Genomic DNA, 23089 nt, shown 5'->3' on the forward strand with positions numbered 1-23089 from the left:
ATTATTTTATGCACTGTCATCATTTTTCAAATATTGAGACTTTCATCATCTGAATTTAAACTCATGGTCCTGAAACTGTAATCTTATTGAAAGGGTAGATTGAGACCATCTTCTGGGTCTTCCTGAAGACAGTCAGGTTATTAAGTTTATATTGCCTGGTATCTATTTTTTCTTCTGTTGGAAGACCATCAAAATGGAGGATGGATCAAAATAGATACTTTGGAATACTGTCAGAAAATATCTCTGGGTCCGCTCATGTTATTGACCATTTTACCTGTTGTGCATGATTAAAATTCAGTGTTGACTGACAGTGCTATTATAAGCATTATTTATTATTGCACCAAAATTGACAAAACCTATTTTGCATCTTTATTTTCTGTTTTTTGTCTGTACATTTGACAGCTTTGCTGCCTTGTTTTTCGTTTTTCAGCATATATGCAACACTGTAAACACAATATTAGAAAAACAGATAGGCCAATTGTCATTAAACTCACAGGAGTGGTCATTCCTGCCAAAACGCAGGTTGAGTTAAAAAATTATGATGAAAAAATTTTATTTTTCACATATTGGCATTTTCAAGGTGTGATTTAGAACCTCCACGGGCTTGAAGACCCATGCTAGTTACATTTTCTGAAAATCCGTGATACGAATATTTTATTATAAAAAAATGACGGTCATTATGCTGTTAAGCTTTATGTAATATTGCATCAAAATAGAAGAAACCACAATTTTGGGTGCTGCTGCCATGATGACCATTATGAGAAAACCATGTTACTTATGATTGTCAAACTTTCAAAAAAAAAAACACAGGACTAGAATGCAGCCTGAGTTGGAAAAGCAGTCTAATTGGCTTCTTTTTTTTTCTGGAAGTTATTCATTTTAGGGAAATATTCATTTTTATCGTGTTGGCATATTCACTGTGGGACTCAGAGCTCCCATGGACATGAAGCCGAATGGTTATCAAATTTTCTGTATCCATGCTATTTATAGTCAATAATTAAAAATTGGTGATAATTATTCTGCAATTTATTATGTATTTTTACATCAAAATTGACAAAAATCTTTTTGCACTGCTACTACAAACATTATGAAAAGAAAACTGTGTTACTTATTATTATTTTTAACTTACAAGTATTATTTTTAGGATTGGCATGCAGCTCAGATTAGAAAGCCAGCTCAATTGGGTTATCATTTATTATTGAATTTATGCAATTTTTTGTAAAATTTTCATTTTTCTCATTCTGGCATTTTCAAAGTGTGAACTTGAACTCCCATGGGTCTGAAGCCTTATGCTTGTTACACATTTTACTTACATTGGTATTACCTGTTGAGCATAATTAAAATTTGATGTTGAATTTGCAGTTAAGCATAATGTATTTTTGCATCAGAATTGACAGTAGCCTATTTTTTGCATTGTTATTTTCTGCTTTTTGTCTGTACATTTGACAGCTTTGCTGCCTTGTTTATTTATTTATTTTATTTTATTTTATCAATAGGATTGCTATCAGTATGCCAGTAAAGGTCTATTATGAGAGGTATGTCTCACATTCCAGAGACAGTCAAAAAATGAGGCAACTGGAGATATTGGGGTACAAAGTAGTAATGGTAAGCTGAGTGAATGTCAGTTAAGTTATTATACAACCAGTATAGTACACATGGTTTTAGTCCCAACCTGTCTCATCCTCCACATCTGCCGCAGTGTCACCATTACCAATTTTACTCCTAGACTACAAGAGCCTGTTTACCAATCTCTTGGATTTAGGTCACATAACTTGATCCATGACTTTTGCAGTGCACTGGTCTAAGTGTGGCACTTGGCGCAATACACCCTTGTCCAAAATTTATATAATTAAATGCTAAATATCTCCTAAACCAAAGGAATCATGGGGAAAATTATTATAGATGTTTGACTGAATTTCATGTGGGGATTTCAAATCTGCCCTTGGATTTGACCTTTAATCTACTTTTCACCATGAACTGCACTTTGCAAATTAAGGGATATACCCAAAGTTAGAACTGATGTGAATAGGAAGTCTTATATTGGTAATCTTACTGTGACCTTGAATTTGACCATTGACCTATTTTTCATCATAAACTGCACTTTGCAAAATTTCAAGCTCTCGTATATTTACTATTGCTGCAACCGTGTACTTGACCTTTTTCTTTTCCCCACGATTGTGTTGTAAATTGTAATTTTCTACAAAAAAGTTAGAGCTCTTGTTTATTGTATTTTGTAGAGCTTGTCAAGCACAACTTTTTTTATACGCACTCAGGGCCGTAGCCTCCGGGGGGGCAGGGGGGGCAGCTGCCCCCCCTGGAATTTGGAATTTTACACACCATACCCACCCCCCTCGGTAGCTTCGCCCCCTCGTGTCCGCTTACTGCCCCCCCCTGGCATTTTGCTCAGGCTACGGCCCTGGCACTTATGGTACAATATGGATTGTAAGTTCTTGTTAATGACTGCTCCCATGGCTGGTGCTTCAAACAGTGGAATAATTTGTATTTTACTTGAATCCCATTGAGTAGTACACCTCTTTGAGGTGGATAACAAGTGCAATTAATCTAAATTTTAAGCTTCGTCTTCGTATCAATTCCTAGAATAATCAATGCCAGTTAGTCACTCTGAGCAAAAAATAAGAGGAATTTTTTAGGAATAATTGAAAAACAAAGAAATGGAATGGACACCTGACCTCTGTATTTCAGTATAAGAATGTTTTGTGGTACCTTTTTCTGTTACTTTTAGATAACCTCATAATCGCTTTTTCATTACAGTTGTACCCTAGAATTTGGGAGACTTATAACCTATGTCAGCAAAAAGAGTTTCTACGCCAAGCAATTTCGGACATGGGCCACAACATTGAAGGTGAAGGTCATTGAAAAGACTTGAATGAGGAGAATTATCTTCAGGAATAAGTGTAGTCGGGTGTCATTATGGCATTGTTCTCAAAACTGTAGCACTGAACTTCATGGCTAATTTCAGTCATCACACAGAGAAGGTTGAAGCACAGAAAAAGCTCTCTCTAAGATAAAAGAACTCATTGGCATCCTGCTCTCTTTAGACAATCTGACAGAGTGATGTTATTTTGGTTTTTAGATCTCCATCATCTGCTTTCTTTCCTTTGCCAGTGGTGTCACTGTCACTTTCCTGAATTTTATGCTGGTAAACATCACAAAAGAAAAACAATAATTGTGGACAATGAAAACTACCTGCTACTGAATGGTTTTGCTTATGATGCAACACGTATGATGTTTTTATGTACAGACACAGATGTGTCTGTACATATTGCCATCACCTGCGTCTGTCGTCGCCGATGCCGATGCCGATGCCGTGCACTTTCCTTGTAAACACGATAAGTGGAGGGCAGTTTTACTTTTTGGCTTTATATTTACAGAGCTGGTGAATATTCATAAAATGCAGGTCAAGTTCGAAAATCAGCACGATCGGGCCATTATTGTAGAAGTTATGCTGTTTTTTCACTTTTCAGCATGTTTTTCACATTTCCTCAGATTCAATTCTTAGGCATGTTAACAGTCTCATTATTTAATTAATAAGACACATAAAAGTATTTGTTTGACATTTCCTGCATCTTTACAACATTGTTAGTTGATTTTGTAGAAATGATGGTAAACTTGTTATCGTGTATTGTGTAATAAAGTGTCAAAAATGGAAAAAAACTCATATCAGTCAGATTCAATCATTCACTATGTTCAGAATGTCAGAATGGAGGAAATTGGACATTTGCCACAGTTCTATTGATATTTGTCCCATCTCATCAATTTTCTTAGTTGGCAGTAAACTGTTTATTTCATTTAAAAATGGAAATAAACCCATTTCAGAACAGTGCTGTCTAGTTTTTATTTTGGCATATTCAAGGTGTCACTTTGAAGTTCCATGGGCATGAAGACCTTTGCTAGTCACATTTTCTGAAAATCCATGATACCTTTATTTTATTATTAATGATTGTCATTATGCTGTTAACCATTATGTAATATTGCATCAGAATAGAAGAACACACAATTTTGGGTGCTGCTGCCATGAAAACCATTATGGGAAAACCATGTTTCTTATGATTGCCAAACTTTCAAAAAAGAAATACAGGACTAAAATGCAGCCTGAGTTGGAAAAGCAGTCTAATTGACTTCTTTTTCTGGAAGTTATACATTTTCAGAGTGTGAACTTGAACTCCTATGGGGCTGAAGCCTTATGCTTGTTACACATTTTACTTACATTGGAATTACCTGTTGAGCATAATTAAAATTTGATGTTGAATTTGCAGTTTAACATAATATACTTTTGCGTCAGAATTGACAGTACCCTATTTTGTTTTTTCCTGCTTTTTGTCTGTACATTTGACAGCTTTGCTGCCTTGTTTACTGTTTATGAGTGGCATGGTAAAAATAGACATTCTATGTACATGTAACATGTATGTAGGCAGCATACTTAGTCTCTCAAATTAAAATGTATATATATGGCATCTCACTTGTCAGTGTAAAAAGCTTTAAGACATTACATGAACAGGAAGGGAAGAGCAAGCACAATGCTGGGAGGGACCACTTCCTGTGTCCCAGTTGAGGGTGTAGGTGTCTACACAGTGGGGTTTCCCTTTTGCTGCTTGAGTTACGCATAGGTACGATTCTCACAGGCGTGTACGTCTGCCATTTTCCAATTTTTATCAAAATTGAAAACTTTATATGTAGCTCTTTTTAATAATTAATGTTGTTATTTTAAAGTGATGTGGTTAAGTCGATCACCTAACCCAAGTGAGGCTTATAATACTGTATATAAGATATGTTTATGAATAAACCATCTAACAATTATACATTTGGTCTTTCTTTGGGTGTATGCTTTTTTATATGTAGCTGGTGGTGTTAAGACCAAACACTTGCAGTGTCTATATGTTTTCTGATCTGTTTGTCTGTCCTTGTTGTTGCTGTCATTGTTCAACACATAACCTTTGCCCTATAACAACCAATGTAACATTAGTCCCATAACTTTTCACCATGATTTTGTTATAAATTGAAATTTTCAATAAACTCTTGTTTAGTGCATTTTGTAGAGCATGTCAAGCACAACACTGGAGGGGAGATGGTGCCCCTTTTTTATCAATACGAATGCGCTTATTCCAGCTGGTGGTGCAATACTCAAAGGTGGTATAGCCTCTGATCCTCTTGTTAGTGTCACGTAAGAGAACATCAGAAATATATATAAATATGGCTTCTTTGCTTTTTCTCATGCACAACACAAGTAAAACATTTTATTTATGAAAAAGAATTGGAAACTCTGTTCTTTCAGGATATCTCGATTTATGTTGGAAATGACCTGCTGAGTTTTAGTAGCTATATTTCATTTGCCAAGATATTTGGACACTTACATGTTTCCAAAGACCTGCTTGTTCTGTTGTCTAAAACTAAAGTGTGTAAAATAGGCAAAATAATGTAAAGCACTTGCTTCATACTACAAATCCTTGTGTAATATTTGCAGTGGTGGAAAGTAACATATTTACAGACAATATGCAATATGACAGACATCTTGAAATCATTTAAATAGAATCCGTTCAACACTGACATCACACTATCACGCATTAATCTACACAATGCTAGTTCAATTTGGTAACTGCATAATAGGTCAAACTAGTAAGCATTTGGGCCATGCTCCACTATCAATACCCTGCCTTTGCTCACTAAAAATTTTTAACACCGTAGGGAACGATTCCAACAAATGTATATTTTATTGATATATTTAAAGACCACTTCCATTCGTTTCTCTATTAATCTTGACACCTGCAAGCTGTGGGGAGTAAATGTTACTTTTAATGCCCCACGTGCTGTGTTAAACCACGTGATCCTCCTCCTCCTTATCCTTGATCTCTTTTATCCAATCATGGATCTCCTGGATTACTTCTGGTGTCAGTCTGCGTGCGCTGTTCAGAGTGCCACCTGGAATTAGGATAACGACATGATATGTCAACAGAAGTTTAATTTCAAGGGTACGATTTAACAATATATTTAACTTTAAAACGTTAAGTTGATACAAAAGAAATACAGAATGGTTGTCTGATGCACAATAGCAGACGAAAAAAGACAACTGAAACTTGTTCGAATATGTTCCGTTGTACCAGTAGATATACTAGCACACAAATTCAATACATAAACCATTCAAAGAAAATGCTATTTACAAACCACTAAAGTATTAAGTTTTGGCCTCAGTTTATAGTTTTTCAAGATGAATTAAAAGTCAGGTCCTCGTCAACTGTCAGGTTCACCCTTTTGGTATCTTTTTTTACACAGAGTTTCGATACTCGTCTGAGTAATTGGATTCTTTGTCGCTGAGTTTTCTGGCTGCTGTTTGAATGGATCTTTCTCATTGGTTAGATCAGCCTAACGCGAGTTCGCTAGCATCCCGAATAACGAGAGCATCACTGTCCTGTTGAAGCTAATAATGTTCCAAACATTGGTGACAATGTGTTATCTTGGCAAAATCGCTGCTCCTAAAATCTTAAAGAAACAATACAAATACACACATAGCAATGAAGATATACAGTTTATTTACCTGGAATCACCCCCTTTCCGTGAATCCCGACCATCATCCAGTTAAAGTTGTCCCAGGTCCACACGGGAGAGCCGCTCTGCCCGGCTGCTGTGTCGGCTTCGTAATACAGGCGTGAACGGGAGGCGTACTTCAGTGGGCTGCCTGCGATCCACATAGTGCCTTGACAGAGAAACAAAAGTTACAAATGCCCCCTACCGTGCAGTCTTTTAAGATAGAAATATTAAAATAGAAGTATAGGCCTATATATTCTACGTGGGCCTAAATTGTAAATTTATGATTGAAAGGGATAAAACTGGTCGGGATTGACACTGCCGACTGATATTCGTGACATTTTCATTTTCAGAATTGATTTTGTCTAAAACTGGCCTCTGTCTCTCTGATGTGTGTGATTCTAAAAACCCAGTTATTATTCCATTACCATTCGGTTTGTCTCCCGGGTATCCGCATATTTCTGCCAATCTCCCTTTCAACGCAGACGATGCCAAAAGATTATACCCAAAACCAAACGGCTTAGTAGAGATGCTGAATTCTTTTTTAGGAATCAAGATGAGGCCATAATCGTAGGTTGCAGCTTTTCGTTTCTTGTACAGGTCTGGTACCCGAAGATGAGTTGAATACACGCGGAAATGCCCGAAAGGTGCCGAAGATCCGTCACGTGCTGGATAGACGTCCACGTGATCGATGTAACCCCGACGTGAGTGGTGGTAAATATTGTGGGCGCAAGTGAGGATTACACCGGGGGTGTTCCCTACATTGGAAAATGCACCAGTTCCCATGTAGACCTCCCCATTTTGAGCGGTCATCTCCAGGTAGCATACCCAACTAAATAGAGAAAAATATGAAACCATGTCTTATCATTCGCATCAAAGCATGGCACAATTAAACGTGTCGTATATGTAGGTTTAGATCATGCTATACCATACCATTTACAAAGTAAAGCAACCAGGATTGAGATCTATATAACCGGAAGCTTGAAACTGATTCTCCGTTTTGTTTCAAAAAGTCAGCCCACCAGGACCCACTTTCGTTCACGTAAAGTGAAGTGTTCTTACAGTATTTTTTTACATCAACATCCAAAACGTCATCAAATGAAAAGATCTGTATTAAACATTTTATAGCAAATGTAAACAACAAATACATAGAGACTGCCTCAGCTTGTACACTAAGAAATCCTAAAATTGTGGGAATTTCATCAAGGATAGCAACCCATGGTATCATCACGTGTGTGCTGTATGACGTCACTCACCAGTAAGGTGGAGACTTGCAGGGGGAAACTTGGAGTCGGTCGTCTGCCAATACAATGGTCTCTGGGATAATACGAGCATCTACGCCCCAGCGTTGAATGAGTGGTGACCCGTACTGAGCTTGCCTCAACAGATCGGCCGGAACTTCGTCATCAGTGACGTCATCTTCAACAATCGGCGTGAATTTACATGTCGTATACTGAGACTGCTTGGATTGCCACGAATCTGGGACGTCAGTTGGAGTAGATGAGAACGGCACATTCCTGTGTAACATTTGGAAGCCAACGGGATCGTGCAAGAACACGTCACTCCCGTTGGCGTGGTCTTGGTGGTGCCCACGAGCGTGATGATGCCACAGAGGCCATTGACCCGACGATGGACGGGAGTGTCGCAAATGTCGGAAATGGGTTTCGTGTTGTCGTAATTGGGACTTCTCCGTCGTCATGTTCGACCTATGGAAAAACAAATTGCAATTAAGTCGTTACTGTTATCAACCCTTCATTTATTATTTAGTTGGTTTTTAATTACTAAAATATCCCCAAGAAGTTTCATGACAGTCGAATAACCTCACAGCACGGACAGTAGGCCTACCTGTATGGAACTTTGCTATGTAGGCCTACTTGTATATCATATTCAGTTTAAATCCCGTGTCATAGGGCCTACATGTAGGGCCTACATTAAAAAAAACAGGCTAGGTGGCAACCACTGTAAATTAAGAAATGCGTAATGAAGTGATCAATCCACGCTATACATATTTCAACCCCACTGCAAGTAAATACCAGTGAAATGAAGCCAATCGTGTAACATTGACAAACATACAAAACGCACGAATTCTTGAAAGTTGGGAAATTTTCTTTTTTGGAATTCAAAGGAGGTTTGGTATCCCATAATAATATTCGTGCTCACAAATCTGAGGGTCGAGTTCCCTTTTTGAGCAGACGACAACATAGTCTTTCAATGATGCTTACATAGGCCTACCTGTACACGGAGTAGGCCCTACTACTTTCACTCTTGTTTGAACAAAACATTTTATTCGACAAAGTTGCCAATGACTTTGAAAAGGCCTTAATGATACCCACACTAAAAAGGTAAGTGCCGTAACAAGCGTAATGGGATCTGTGGTGATATGGACGTTTTAAAGACAGTTTTCTCTCTCAATAGAACCCGTTACCAGCCAATATTTCGTCTGTTTGCAGTCAGACTTCATCAGGGAATGAGATTGTGATAGAAACCAGAGGGGATGATAGGTTGTCACATCTATCACAACCCCATTCCCTGATGAAGTCTTACTGCAAGCAGACGAAATATTAGCTGGTAAGACCAGACAAATATAAAGAGCTATAGACAAAAGAATCTTCACAAGTGATGATTGGATTTTCAATGCCCTCTACCAGGGCGAGTGATAGATTTTTTACAGATATTCACAGATATGTCTCTAGCTAGCTGGTCATTTAGGGCTCAACTCAGAGTGAATCTAGCTAGAGACATATCTGTGAATATCTGTAAACATCTATCACTCGCCCTGGTAGAGGGTAGATTTTCAAAGTGAGTAAAACGTATCCCAGCTGGACAGTTGTGACTGCATTTGTGACAGTGACCTATATGTTTCATTTTGGTGCTAGACGATGAATTATTTTTTATTTTTCCAGGAGAGTAAAACTTTGATACAAACTTCTTCACGTGGGACCTTGAAATAATCAAGCATGGTTTGCAATCTGTGCACTACATATTTTTAAGAGCATGCCCAGGACCTCAGCTGCACCTCTATTTTGGGCTTGGGTGTGTTGCGTACGTGACAGGTTAATCGTCTGCGTCACAATAAATCGTTATATATGCACACGCTTAGGCATTTACCTGTCCTGTCCTAGAATACGGCTCTTGTGACCTTCGGCACTATTTACCACGCAACTAGGCATGTCGAACGTGTCATCTACTAGCCCATCGAATTCGTCTGATCTTTGTCACGGCGACGATTTGAGCGAAAAGGTAAGGTAAGGAAATGAAAGCATTAGGTCTCCTTTTTGCATATACTGGTATATATATATATATATATATATATATATATATATATATATATATATATATATATATATATATATATATATATATATATATATATATATAGTCACGTATATATATATACTTGAAGTTGATGCCAAATTATTTATATGGTGTCGTATTCCAAATCCAGAGGTGTAAACAAAAGTGGGCCACGTGTTGAATGTTTGTGATTGGGACATTATAAGCATGGCCACAGTTACGTGGCAAGTGGCGTAAAATGTCCATTTAACAGGAAAACCAATGAACTGTATGTATGTATGCGCTGCAGGGCTAGATAAATGTTTAAGCACACTAAGCACGCACATGCTGTGTATAAGGTTCTTCGCGGTACAACATACAAGATACAGAAGGCTATTACATAACAGACGGATTGCAAAGACTGGGGATATTAAATCTTGGGTCACAGGTTGACACAGTCTTTTTCTTAGGGGAAATAAAAGAAGAAAAATAAAATGATAGAAAAAGATAATTTTATTACTATATGTAGAGCACAGGGAATTTTATTACTATATGTAGAGCACAGGGATAGAAAACTTGGTTATGTCTTTTTTTCAGTTGTGAAATTTTATTTGTTTTAAAAGATGAAAGAAAAAGTTGAAAGGGGGTAGTTGCAAACCTCAAGTGAGACACGTCGGTCTCTTAAGTGGACCGCACAATGCATAAACAAATTAATCAGTCGGTCAGCCATAAAAGAGCTTTAAAATTGCACTTTCTATAAATTTGTGGTCGTAAGTATGACCTACTTATTCGCCCCTCCATCGTAAAAGTCCACCAAACTGACGTAGTCACGTGCAGGGTATAGCTGGTGCGTGCGGAGTTATTCAAATGAGTTACCGAAAACTACTAAGGGTTATGCAGTTGTATTTAGCACTGAAAGAATGCAGAAAACACCCTTTCGAATATATATATATATATATATATATATATATATATATATATATATATATATATATATATATATATATATATATTTTTTTTTTTTGGGGGGGGGGGGGCATGAAACGATGCCACGTATTCCTTTAAGATATGCTATTTAAAACTTTATGATGGCATTTGGTCTGGTTTTATGACAGAAATTTGACTTTAAATGCATTAATTTCTGTTAATGCAAAATTTCTATAATATAAAGAAAACAGTACATAAAGTGTAATCTGGAGTGAAATTTTCCTAAACTTCGTTTCTTTTAAAGCTTTGACTATCCATGACGTCAATCAGGACAGTCGATTGGGCCGCATGCGCATCCTAAAAGAGCTAATCACTCCAAAGTTGTCTTAGGTCCGAAAGGAGCAAAAATATAGTTCACCGTCCTGCACATGGTGTTTGAAAGGCAGCTTTGCAGGCACGTCTTATTAGCCATGGCCGGCTTCGAATCTACAATATTTTTTTAATATTCTTAAAAGAAATAGGGCACACGTCTCTCAGGGTATCGTCTTACTGGCGTCATCGGAGCAGGGCACATCTGTTTTCCTAATTAATAATGGGAGCCCCTTCACTCTTTATAATTACAAATCAGACGGTTTAGTCACGTCTGTTGGATCATTGTCGGTAGAATATATATATATATATATATATACCTTCTGCGCGCGCATTTTAAGGTGTTCACCAGGCGGTATGGTAAAACCAGTAATAAAAGGTTTGATTCCCGGTAATGTTTTAGCTGGAGTCAACTGTTACATACATCGTAGCAATTGCAGCTTAGTAATGAAGCACTTGTCATGGTCAAGAGCGAAAATCCAAGCGTACGATGTCAATAATGAAGCAAAATAACAGATCGCAAGAAAACTTACCTTTACGCCCTGGCACTCGGCAAACAGAACGGCCTCTGAAGCGAAGTTATTTATAAACTTGACTACTCAGGAAAACAGATGTGCCCTGTAAATTACAGGTAATACGTCACGTGGTCGGGGGTTAACAAAATTACTCGGAAGAGCAGGCGATAACGGTAAATTTCGATAATTCATGGCAACCGGCATCGTTTTGTTCCGCGAGATCATGCTCAGCGCTTGCTCTGCAGGTGAGCAGTTGTGGCATCGGTTGCACGTGTGAAAAATATATTTTGAAATGTTTTGAGACCTCCCGATTCGTTAGAAATAAGCCGATAGCAGCACTCCAAGGTAGAACATACGAAACCTGATCTTACTGAAGACGGGTCAGAAACCTGTGTGCTATAAACTATCTGTGTGCGCCACCTTGATGCCGTTTGATTCTATTTCACTGCAGTTAGCAAATCGCTCCTACTTAACTCCAGTTTGATACTGGGAAGAATAGGCATCACATCATATTTTGAGCCCCATTCCATCTGCGTTGTAATTCTGCCATTCACAATATCTGTTACTTGTACATGTACACTAAGATCTAATAAACGGTATATTAGATTTTAGTTGTACATCACGTACGTACCCAGCGTATATAGCTTAGACCCGAAAGATATTTAAAACTGAGCCGTGCTTTATTCAAACATACATAAAGTACATATACATTAATTAACGGCAACAGTATATCCCTATTTGCTTTTAAGTCGCCATGACAAAAGCCCTTATAAATAACTTTTAATTTAAATGACAAGGTTTGTATAAAAATGCATATTCTGTAAAACTTAAGGACCAGTTCGGAATGAATTTTGTCGACCTAGCTATTGCGCACCAACACCACGCGGGAACAAGGGGGCGTCTCGATAGTCCGAAGGTTCATTGGTCCGAAGGTTCATTGGTCCGAAAAGTGGTAACATTTTCATCGATTTTTTAATCAAGGGTTCATTGGTCCGAAGGTTCTATAGTGAACATTCGGACCAATGAACTTTCGGACTATTGAACCTTCGGACTATCGCTACGGCCCCGGGAACAAGATGAGACTTTTCAGTCTGTTAACTGGTTGCATTCACCAAGAGATCCCGTGGAGAAGGTGTGCATAAGCTAGGTCGACAGATTTAAATAAGAAAGGCCCTTTAGCTTGTTACTTGTTCATTGCAGCTCCATTTCCGATTTAGATATGGCTACTATGGACAACCTGGATCTGATTGAAATCAAGAATCTCCGCCCGCGAGTACAGATCGGTATAAGTCCTCACGAGCTGGGCAAAAAACAGGAAGTAGTCATTAACCTGACCCTCGGCGTGGACATTCGGCGTGCCGCCGAGACAGACGACATCAACGACACGCTCAATTACAAAAATGTCACCAAAATGGTCCTCGAATACGCAGAATCAACCGATATCAATCTGGTAGAAAAACTTGCCGAAGATATCGCCAAAATTTGCATAGTTTGCTTCCGGGCACCGTGGGTACAAGTTGCCGCTGAGAAACCCCACGCCCTCAGGTTCACCGACTCTGTCGGGGTGAAAATTAGAAGGACATCGAAGGATTACCCACATCCCATTGTATTTGTGTCACTTGGATCGAACATTAATCCGCTGCAAAACCTGAAAGCGGCCGTGGAGATCCTGAAAAGACGCACCACGCTTCTGAAGACGTCGAAAGTCTTCCTTACACCGCCTCAACTGGACACGAACCAGCCGCCGTTCCATAACATGGCTCTAAAACTTATACCGTGTGGAGATCCGGACACATTTAGGGGACTTCTAAAAGAAATTGAAGAAAATCTCTTACGAGTGCGTGACCCCTTGAATAAAAATGGGCCCCGTACCATTGATTTAGATATTGCACTTTGGGGTGACGTCATTTTTGATAATGTTGACGTCACTAGTTTAGAGGGTAAGAGCGCACACCGGATTCCGGATCCCGATATTTTGAAGTTCGCCCACACGGTTGTCCCTCTTGCCGATGTATCCCCGGATTCGATTCATCCGGTTGTGAAGAAAACATTGCAAGAAATTGCTGTAGATGTTACCGGGCAGAGAAACTATTTGGATATATTTGAAATTGTAGATTGCACGTTTTAAAGACTATTCGAAGGGTGAACTGCTGGAAGATATTTTCTCGACCAAAAATGTTCGGAAACATGAAATTGTTTTCCAATAATTAAAAAAAAACTATATAAATCTTTGGTGTTTATGAAAAAAAACGAACCAATAACAGGGGCGGATCCAGGATTATTTGAAGGGGGGGGGTCTGGAACGACAGACCTCGGGTGCAAACCGACCATCGCCCCCTAGACGTGGGGTTCGGGGGGTCAGACTATGACGCCGTTTTGGGCATAGACGAAGTGTAAGGGGGAGGGGACTATCTCCCTTCCTTCAACGGGCAGTATATGGCAGCCTCGCACGTCACTGATTATCTGTAAGCAGTAGGGAAAGAGAGTGGGTATCTGGCTTCATTGTTTCATGGATTTACATAACAGCTATGGATTTTTCAAAATATGGCACGAAATACATGTCGTGGACTATTTTGTGTATGCGTGTATGTTTTTTTTTAACAACCGGATCTGTGGAGATATGGACGCTTTAACGACTGTTATCACGCTCATTAGGCCCCATTATTGCTAGAGGCCTTGTGATATACCCATTAACCCTGTTAAAGAGATAATTTGTGGAAATTCGCTGTTGCGTGGCAGGTAAACCGTCAACTAAATGTTATCACCATATATCGCAACGTATGCCCACGCTCCCGTATTTACCTGTCCTGTCCTCGAATGCGGCCCTGTGACCAACCGCACTATTTAACACCCCATTTCCATAGATTTTTAGATCGATCTATCCCTGTGGGGAGTCTCACTAGATTACTGTCAGCTTGGCCGGCTTAAGCGTCTGTCCCGCCTACTAAAAGCTGTAAGGTGGTAATTGACTTTGATGTCCGCTCGGCTGACTGCAATTTAGCCTGAACCCCCAGGGAGTTAGGTCGATCTAAAACTTAATCCTTAGATCGATCTAAATCTCTGGGAAAGCACCCTAAGACTTGCCATGTGTTTTCATCCGTAGATCGATCTAACAGGATCGGTCCATCTCCACGGGGTCCCTCGCCATAATAATCTCAGCCCGAGCAGCTTAGACGTCTGGGATGCTCACTAAAGTTGCTAAAGGAATATTAGTGACTTTCGTGAGCATCCCACTAAAGTAACGTTGCTGAAGGAAATTTAATTACTCCCTATGGGCCTCGTTCGATTCAAAGTTAGTACGATAGTCTGGGAATGGTCTCCAACACGCAACCGGACATGCCGAACATGAATAGTCATCTACTTGTAGTGCTACTTATAATCGGTGGATCCATTCCGAGCTACTACTCGTACGTCTTTGTTTCGAGTATCACAGAGCACTTGAAGCTTATTCCTGGACTACAGCAAGCAAATCGTCTCTGAGCAGCATCAGTAGATGTAAGTATTCAGAATTCCCTTGTGTGTCAACATTGTTTGGAGAGTAATTCCCACATTTTAACGACATTGTTTTGTAACTTCTTGGCTTATTTTTTTTCTCAGGAGTATTTATGAGTCGATGTGGTATATAATTGGCATATAATAAATTGTTATTTTATATCAAGGCGAAACTTTTGATTCAGGCAGTTATATTATACCAAGATAATTAAAAAAACTATAATATTGGGTTTAACGTTGAAACGGAGATCACAGCGTTTTGGCCTTATTAAAAGGTCTTCTTCAGGTGAGCTGGTTTTAAGTTGTCACCGGTGTCGTATGGTGACGTTCAGCGCGGGTTGTCTCACCGCGTCCGGTGTAACAGGAATGGAAGTCCGGGCTCCCATATGATATAAGTACAGGTGAGGGCTAGTTGGCGTATTGGGGTTACTATATGGCACGAGTGTCACTTGTACAAAGTAATGGGAAGCGGACTACGGTTCCTAGACTTGTAACACCTGTCCCACAGATGTGGTAGTTAGTGTATCAGGCCACCTTGCTTGTCGGACTTGCTGAGGTTGGACTGTTCAATCCGCTCATGATTGGCCATTTATGGATAAAAGTTAAAGACGGTCGAGAAAAGACCGTACACAAGAAGCCATGAAACGAAATAACCTCTTTTGACCAAAATTCAATTCGATTTTGTATTAAATGTATTCATTAATACTACATGCATACTGTGCGATAAAAACTAAAAAGAGCCGATTGCAAGAGAAAGAAAACTTTAAAATAGAATCTCACTTCTTAACAACGGCGATTTGAGCGAAAAAGAAAGAAGGAAATGAGAAGTTTTATTTCACTGGTACGTTTTGCTATTGTCGGCATTAGGTCCCTTTTTTGGTTAACTTAAGTGTATTTGATGCCAAGTTATTTATATGATGCCGTCGAAGTTAAACGTTGGAAATGGGGAACTGTTCATGCCCACAGTCATGTGACAAGCGGCAAAAATATCCATTAAATAAGGAAAACCAATGACGCGTGTGTATGCTTTGCAGGGCTGGGCCCGTAAGTCGAAAGCATTGCGCATTGCGACCGAGCGCAAGCGTCTCGATTCCATAACTCGCCCGTACTCGCTCCATATAATACACTGTAGTCTCTATGTGATATCGCTGTTCGCGATGCTTCGAGTTACGGGGCCCTGGTAATTAATGAATAAACATGTTTAAGCACACTAAGCACGCACATGTTGTATAGAAGGCTCTTCGTGGTCTCTACATAATTGATGTGATATTTATGTCCGAGAGACGAAATAACGAGAGCCATACATGCCGTTTCGGTCCAGCATCTGTGAACCTTAATCACGTTTTATTCTCTACCAGAGATTTTTTACGTCAGGTGTCACAAAATGAAATATATTATTGTAATATATTTCAAAAGACATCTTACACAATTTTGCACCATTTAAAATACCGATGGGAGAGACTAGGGCCTAGAAACACCTGAATATATAATGGTGACAATAGAAAATACGACAGTCCCACAGGCATTGGCTAACATCTTAGGCTACGCTCACAACCAAAGATCATACGCGGGCTAACAGATCTGCAGATCAAATATGTCTGACCCACTTGAAAGCTTGCTACGTTATCCCCGCAGGGAATCTTTTCAGTGTTTATTAGGGAAATAAACGGCAAGGTTTTAAGTCTGTCGCTTATTGATATGCGGAAGAGTTAGGCTGCATTCACAACAGCGGAGAACTAGCCCGAGGATCAAATATGGCCGACCCACTTGAATGCTTGTTGCGTAATCCTCACAGTGTCTGTTAGGGGATAAGACGGAAAGCTTTTAAGTGGGTCGCCATAATTGATCGGCGGTCTAGTTAGTCCGCTGTTATGAATGCGGCCTTCTGAAGTCAACATGCCAATCGTTAACCAAATTTATCACTTGTTCAGTCACAGAGCTTTAAAACTGCATTTTGCGGTTGAAGATAACCTTTCTGCGCACGCGTTGTAAGGTGTTCAAAAGGCGGTATGGTAAAACCGGTAATATAAGGTTTTATGGTTTAACCGTCACATCCATTGCGAGTGCAGTTTAATAAGTAATTAATTAATAAATCTTGTCACGGCCAGGAACGAAAATTCAAGCGTACGATGTGAATAATAAGTAGTAAATAACGCACTGTCCACGAGTCCGATATCACGATAGCATGCCGAGCGCCAACAAGGCATGCTATCGTGTATATCGGGCGAGGGGGTAACAGTGCATTATTTGTCATACATGCAAAGGGAAATCGTGCGTGCTCCCCACCCAAACCCCCTAACTTTGAATAGAACACGCTGATATCACCGCGCATGGGGTGATATCTAAGAATGGACTTTCCCCGCATTTACTGCCTAATTGCGGTCACCGTCCAATCATTTTCATTTGCGTGAATGGTTTGTGGTTGCGTGTGTATTGACAGGGACATGGGTCAGTGGTTTTTTGTGAGTAGTTGGCTGATTTCCTGCCCATCTTTTGCACGTGGCAGTCACTCCGTCTCATTCATTGTATCGGTTCCTGCAATCCTCTTGTTTTGATATCACACCCGTGGTATGTATAGCAAAATAACAGATCGGGGAAAAAACCTACTTTACGCTCTGGCACTCGGCAAACAGAACGGCCTCTGAAGCGAAGTTATTAATTTATAAATTTCTCAGGAAAACAGATTTGCCCTGTAAATTGCAGGTAAGACGTCACGTGGTCGGGGGTTGACAAGAAAAGGCGTCACATCATCTTTTTTAGCCTGATCCCATTTGCGTTGTAACTCTACGATTCACAATATCGGTTACTTGCACATCATGTATCCAGCGTATAGCTTAGACCCGAAAGAACTGAGCCGTGATTTATTCAAACATACATAAAGTACATATACATTTTTAGTATTAATTCCAGCGGCAATGATCTATCCCTGTTTGCTTTTAAGTCGCCATGACAAAAACCCATAAAAATGATTTTTTTATTTAAATGACCAGAATTGTATAATAAACGCATATGTAGTCTGTAAAACTTAAGGACCCATTTAGAATGAATTTTGTCGACGTAGCTATTGCGCACCAACACCACGCAGGCACTCTCACTAAATGCAATCAGATTAACAGACCAACACGCCCCCTGGCGTTTAGTAGAATATAGAAAAGCTGGCGTTTATGTGAGTACATTGGAAACAAAAGGAGACGTTTTAGTCTGTTAACTGATTGCATTCAACAAGAGATCCCGTGGAGAAGGCGTGCAAAAGCTAGGTAGACGGATTTAAATGAGAAAGATCCTTTAGCTTGTTACTTATTCATTGCAGTTCCATTTCCGATTTAGATATGGCTACTATGGACAACCTGGATCTGATTGAAATCAAGAATCTCCGCCCGAGAATGCAGATCGGCATAAGTCCTCACGAGCTGGGCAAGAAACAGGAAGTGGTCATTAACTTGACCCTCGGCGTTGACATTCGGCGTGCCGCCGAGACAGACGACATCAAAGACACGCTTAATTACAAAAGTGTCACCAAAAAGATCCTTGAATACGCAGAATCAACCGATATCTACCTGGTTGAAAAACTTGCCGAAGATATTGCCAAAATTTGCATAGTTTGCTTCCGGGTACCGTGGGTACAAGTGGCCGTTGAGAAACCCCACGCCCTCAGGTTCTGCGACTCTGTCGGGGTGAAAATTAGAAGAACTTCAAAGGATTACCCACAATCCAGCGGCCATGGAGATCCTGAAAAAACGCACCACGCTTCTGAAGACGTCAAAAGTCTTCCTAGGCCTCACACTGCCTCAACTGGACACGAACCAGCCACCGTATCATAATATGGCTGTAAAACTGATACCGTACGGAGATCCGGACACATGTAAGAGACTTCTGAAAGAAATTGGAGGAAATCCCTACGAGTGCGTGACCCCTTGAAAAAAAATGTGCCCCATACCATCCATTTAGATATTGCACTTTGGGGTGACGTCGTTTTTGATACTAGTGACGCCACTAAATTAGAGGCTAATAGGACACACCGGATTCCGGATCCTGATATTTTGAAGTTCCATCAATACTTGGTAAAAACATTTCCCTTAATGTTAGCACGTACGGTTATTTTTTAACTCTTCGAAATAAGTATGTTTCTGAACTTTTTTGGACGAGTGTGTATACTCGATGTCTCATTCCCATCCAGTCCATTATCAGCATAACATAGTGATGCTTTACGACGCTGAAATTGCTACGGCTGTGAATTGGAACTCGAAAACATTTTATGTAGCCATTCGAAAGTCTTCAAAAGCAAGCCTAAATGGTATTTTTTAATTAAATATAACCACATTGATCACACACACGTGCGTGCGCGCGCGCGCACACACACACACACACACACACACAAACACACACACACACCTTTTAGTCAGTTCCAGTGGCTATTACATCTTTAATACCAACATTGCATGGTCACATGCACACATCGTAGCCTATAAGGAACAGTGTTACAGCACTGTTGTGGACACATACACACATTGCAGCCTATCAGGAACTGTTTTTTCCTAAGATAATGTTCATGCATTCGCGCCTACTAATAAACTAACCTGTGATAAATGGTGCATTTAGCCGCAAATAGACACGGTGACAATTTATTTTTGGGGGGGTGGGGGGGTGGGAGGGAGGGGGGATATCTAACTATCTATCTTGAACCTACACGTAACCATGGATGCTGCTTTGTAGGTACTGAAGAACCTTTATGGTGGAAAACGTTCAATACAAAAATGTATACATTATGACTTTTCCTAATTTCATCAATATTGTAGGAGTAGAACAGAATATATTTTACAATAATGCCAGCACCAGTCTCAGTATGATATGATACTGTTTGCTAAATTAAACAAATAAATAATGGGCTATAATTGTCTTTGCTTGTATTCTTGTTTCATAAATCTATCCAAATTTAAGCCTTTTTTTTTCAATAATAAGCAAATAATGGTCAAGTAAATTACAGAAATTCTCATTGAAAATACGAATTATCACCCTTGCTGATGTATGAAGCGGAGAAGAAAGTGAATTTTGTTTTCGATCTCTCCAAAATAACGCAGTACAAAAAATTCTGTCATCCACAGGGGCCCCTACAAATCTCTGGCTGAGCCAGAAATGGTCTCTCTCTCGATTTCTCGTTTTTTTTTTTCAACAATTTTTAGAGAGTTTGCTGTAATCCAATAGAAAGCAAACCGACAAATGATCTGCTTACATGTATTATAGGCCTTCAAGAGCTGCCCCAAAGCATTTTTCTCAGCCTTCTGCCTTGGTTATATTATTTAGCTTTGGTTGTATTAGTTGTGTCCAATTTTGGCGAACTTTGTAGTTAATTCACCAGATTGTGGTAGCCGAGATCTACATTTTCATTTTGATGTTTAAATATATATTGCGTTGTCAGTCTTATCACTTCTGAATGATGATATAACATGAAACGGGGGCGGGGGAGTCATGTGACCGTCTGACCAGCTCGCCTCACTTACCTTACGTGGCCAACATGGAGACAGTGAGCTATTTGGAAATGGCGGTACCTACAAAAATGATCTAATTGACATTGAACATCGGTTGATTCGTGTCTCTCCCGGCTCTCGACGATAATTTTGATGACTTTTGAGCTACCCCCCCCCCTCCCCCGTCCCAACTATTATGTCAATCTCTATACAAAGCTGAGAAAAGCTTATCTTCTCGCAAGGCAATATATAGGCCGTAGTATTTAGTGTGCAACGAGTATGCGACACAAGCACGGGGAAAACATTGGACGCTTCAGTCCAACCGCTTATCTAGGTACGATTGTATAACTTGTGTAAATGTTAAAGTCGTAACAGCCGGCAAAACTGATAATTTGTTTAGACTTCTATAACTGGAATTTGACACAAGAGACGACACAGGCAAACTTTCCGTTTAAACACTATAGTTTGCATGCAGTCTTTTCAAAACAAATTACATTTGGTAAATACATATGTCCCTAGTTATGAACGAATTAATACTACGCCAAGCCACGCCAGCGGACTATGACGCCGTTCTGGGCATAGACGAAGTGTACGGGGGTGGGGACTATCTCCCGTCCTTCTACGGGCAGTATATGGCAGCCTCGCACGTCACTGGTTATCTGGCAGAACAGGCAGTAGGGAAAGAAGACAGGGATCCGGTACAAGAGGCTGGAGATCAGCTGGCTGAACAGGCAGAAAGAGAAATGGGCGTGGGCGTTAATCTGGTACAGCGGGCGGGAGATCAGCCAACAAACCCGCCTGTTCGGCGACTGGCGGAAAAGGCAGGTGAGATGAAAATTGCGGAGAAGGCAGAAGACCCAGGAGTGAAACTAAGAGAGAAGGTAGAGGGAAAACAAGAAATGGCATCGACGAAAAAGAATTACAATGGCAAGAACAACGTCGTTGCCTTCTGCCTTGCGCACCTTACCGATGATGAGACTACGTTTATTTTGCGGGCAGCGCGCGTGGCACCGTCCCGTCAAGGGCAGGGAATCTTGAGGAAGCTAAAAGGTTTTGCGATGAAGAAAGAAAGGGTGGCCCACCCAAACCTCGAAAAAACGAGACTGACAATAGGTTATCCCATTGGTGCAGTGGAGAAAATCCCGAACGGGTTCAAAGAACTTTTGAGAAGGGAAATATATTGTTTTTGTTTCAAACCGGCCCGTATTGAAGGGAAAATGCAAATGAACAGGGGTAACCAGACCATGTTGCTCAAAAATATAGACGGGGATGTACTTAAGGAGTTGCTGGGTACGCCAATGCTCAGCTGTGATTTGTTTCCGAAAGGGGTGGCCATCATAAATTGGATTCCTTACTCTATCTCTGCCAATAACGCCCTTCTCATCGAAACTGAAAGTGCAATTTATGTTTCATACGGCGACAAAAATGCTTCAGAAACTGCAAGAACCGATGAAATTCCATCTGAGGACACTGATACGGTAAGAAATGGTCCTGATGAAAGTGCCTCAACAAACCCAGGGACCATGGCCAGCAATGTAGTATTCGCTGAATCATCCAACACTATTGCTTTGAAACACTTCAAGGAAAATGCCAAAAGATGTCCACAAGTCCCCATGTGTCTAAGTGCCGTGACATCTTTCACGTGCCCGCTGGGACTTCGTGTTGGTGTGGACATATACTATTCGCAAGGAGTTGACACTGCCGCCATCTTGGGACACGTTGTAAGCCACGTCTCTGTTACAGCGTCCAAGGCAGCCAGATGTGGGATTGATTTTGTGCATTTTGAGGTCTTTGTAGAGGAGTCCCATTTAGGGGAAGCCATCAAAGTTGCACTGCTAGAGATGGGATTGACACCAAGTATTGCTGTACGAAATGCAAGTGAGCAGAACCTTGTGCTTTTGGAGGCAAGCTTGTAATAAAAATGCAAAGAACTTACCATAATGCTGTAATTAATATATTGTAATTCCATAGGATACAGATACTCCCGATGAAAAACAACCCAGACGCCTAAGACGACATTTCTCTTGTCAAGTGCAAATTTAAATTTTGGAAGACAATGGACACTTCTTTGGTTGGTATTTTCTGATTTAAAATGTAGATTTGATAAACCATTGATCTTGTAACAATGTCAGCGGGATAGAAGATAGACGACCTCTTTTGCCGAACACATCCCACCTTGTCTTCACAAAAAACAATAATAAAATAAAATAATTAAGAAAAAGAAAAAAAGGATATTTTATGAGAGGGCAAAAGGTAACAGCCCGTGTGCGGCGAAATTTCCATAAGAGTGAGTGACCGCATAACGTGCGCCAGGTCTATTAAGTACACGACTATTTTTCATTGCAGCAGTTCAACAAATAGTCAGCATATCAGGCGGCTCCGCATTAGGCCAGCAGAGGGCAAAATATTACTGTTAAACATGTTTTACTGATAGGGTAAAAACTTGTAACAACTTGTGTAAGCAGCTGGACATGCTGTTGTGCTTTACTATTAAAAATACAAATCGAA

General features: G+C 40.1%; 4 protein-coding genes across 11 annotated transcripts in view; 3 read left to right on the top strand and 1 right to left on the bottom strand.

Annotated features, from left to right (window-relative positions):
* LOC106152493 (uncharacterized) overlaps positions 1 to 3218 on the top strand; it is a 35302-nt gene extending 32084 nt beyond the window's left edge. For 2 of the 3 annotated variants that reach the window (XM_086997125.1, XM_086997123.1), the window contains 2 exons: positions 1497 to 1605; positions 2773 to 3218. In XM_086997125.1, coding sequence (XP_086853251.1) covers positions 1497 to 1605; positions 2773 to 2877 — 214 coding nt within the window. In that variant the 3' untranslated portion in view covers positions 2878 to 3218. The remainder of the gene's footprint in view (positions 1 to 1496; positions 1606 to 2772) is intronic. The other variant, XM_086997124.1, reaches the window with a different exon arrangement.
* Positions 3219 to 5210: 1992 nt separating this feature from the next.
* LOC106167296 (uncharacterized) lies at positions 5211 to 14822 on the bottom strand. 3 transcript variants are annotated; one of them, XM_086997128.1, is made up of 5 exons: positions 14709 to 14822; positions 7797 to 8246; positions 6969 to 7372; positions 6551 to 6709; positions 5211 to 5937 (listed from the first exon to the last, which is right to left on the bottom strand). In XM_086997128.1, the coding sequence occupies exons 2-5, from the start codon at positions 8237 to 8239 to the stop codon at positions 5831 to 5833; spliced, it is 1113 nt and encodes a 370-aa protein (XP_086853254.1). In that variant the 5' UTR covers positions 8240 to 8246; positions 14709 to 14822; the 3' UTR covers positions 5211 to 5830. The 3 variants fall into 3 exon arrangements, with proteins under 3 accessions (XP_086853254.1, XP_013401490.2, XP_086853253.1); XM_013546036.2 differs by lacking the exon at positions 14709 to 14822 and adding an exon at positions 11643 to 11739; XM_086997127.1 differs by lacking the exon at positions 14709 to 14822 and adding an exon at positions 9649 to 9817.
* Positions 9620 to 19060, top strand: LOC106167295 (folic acid synthesis protein FOL1). 4 transcript variants are annotated; one of them, XM_013546035.2, is made up of 3 exons: positions 9620 to 9785; positions 12825 to 15119; positions 18427 to 19060. In XM_013546035.2, exons 1-2 carry the CDS (start codon positions 9709 to 9711, stop codon positions 13750 to 13752), a joined length of 1005 nt encoding a protein of 334 aa, XP_013401489.2. In that variant the 5' UTR covers positions 9620 to 9708; the 3' UTR covers positions 13753 to 15119; positions 18427 to 19060. The 4 variants fall into 4 exon arrangements, with proteins under 4 accessions (XP_013401489.2, XP_086853258.1, XP_086853260.1 ...); XM_086997132.1 differs by having other exon boundaries at positions 9622 to 9780; XM_086997134.1 differs by having other exon boundaries at positions 9641 to 9780; positions 12842 to 15119.
* LOC106167273 (uncharacterized) lies at positions 18446 to 18937 on the top strand. Its single transcript, XM_086997535.1, has one exon. It carries the CDS (start codon positions 18446 to 18448, stop codon positions 18935 to 18937), a length of 492 nt encoding a protein of 163 aa, XP_086853661.1.
* Positions 19061 to 23089: the final 4029 nt, after the last annotated feature.

The sequence above is a fragment of the Lingula anatina genome, chromosome 10, assembly GCF_051362555.1.
Source record: "Lingula anatina isolate TDL-2025a chromosome 10, LinAna3.0, whole genome shotgun sequence".
NCBI lineage: Eukaryota > Metazoa > Brachiopoda > Lingulata > Lingulida > Lingulidae > Lingula > Lingula anatina.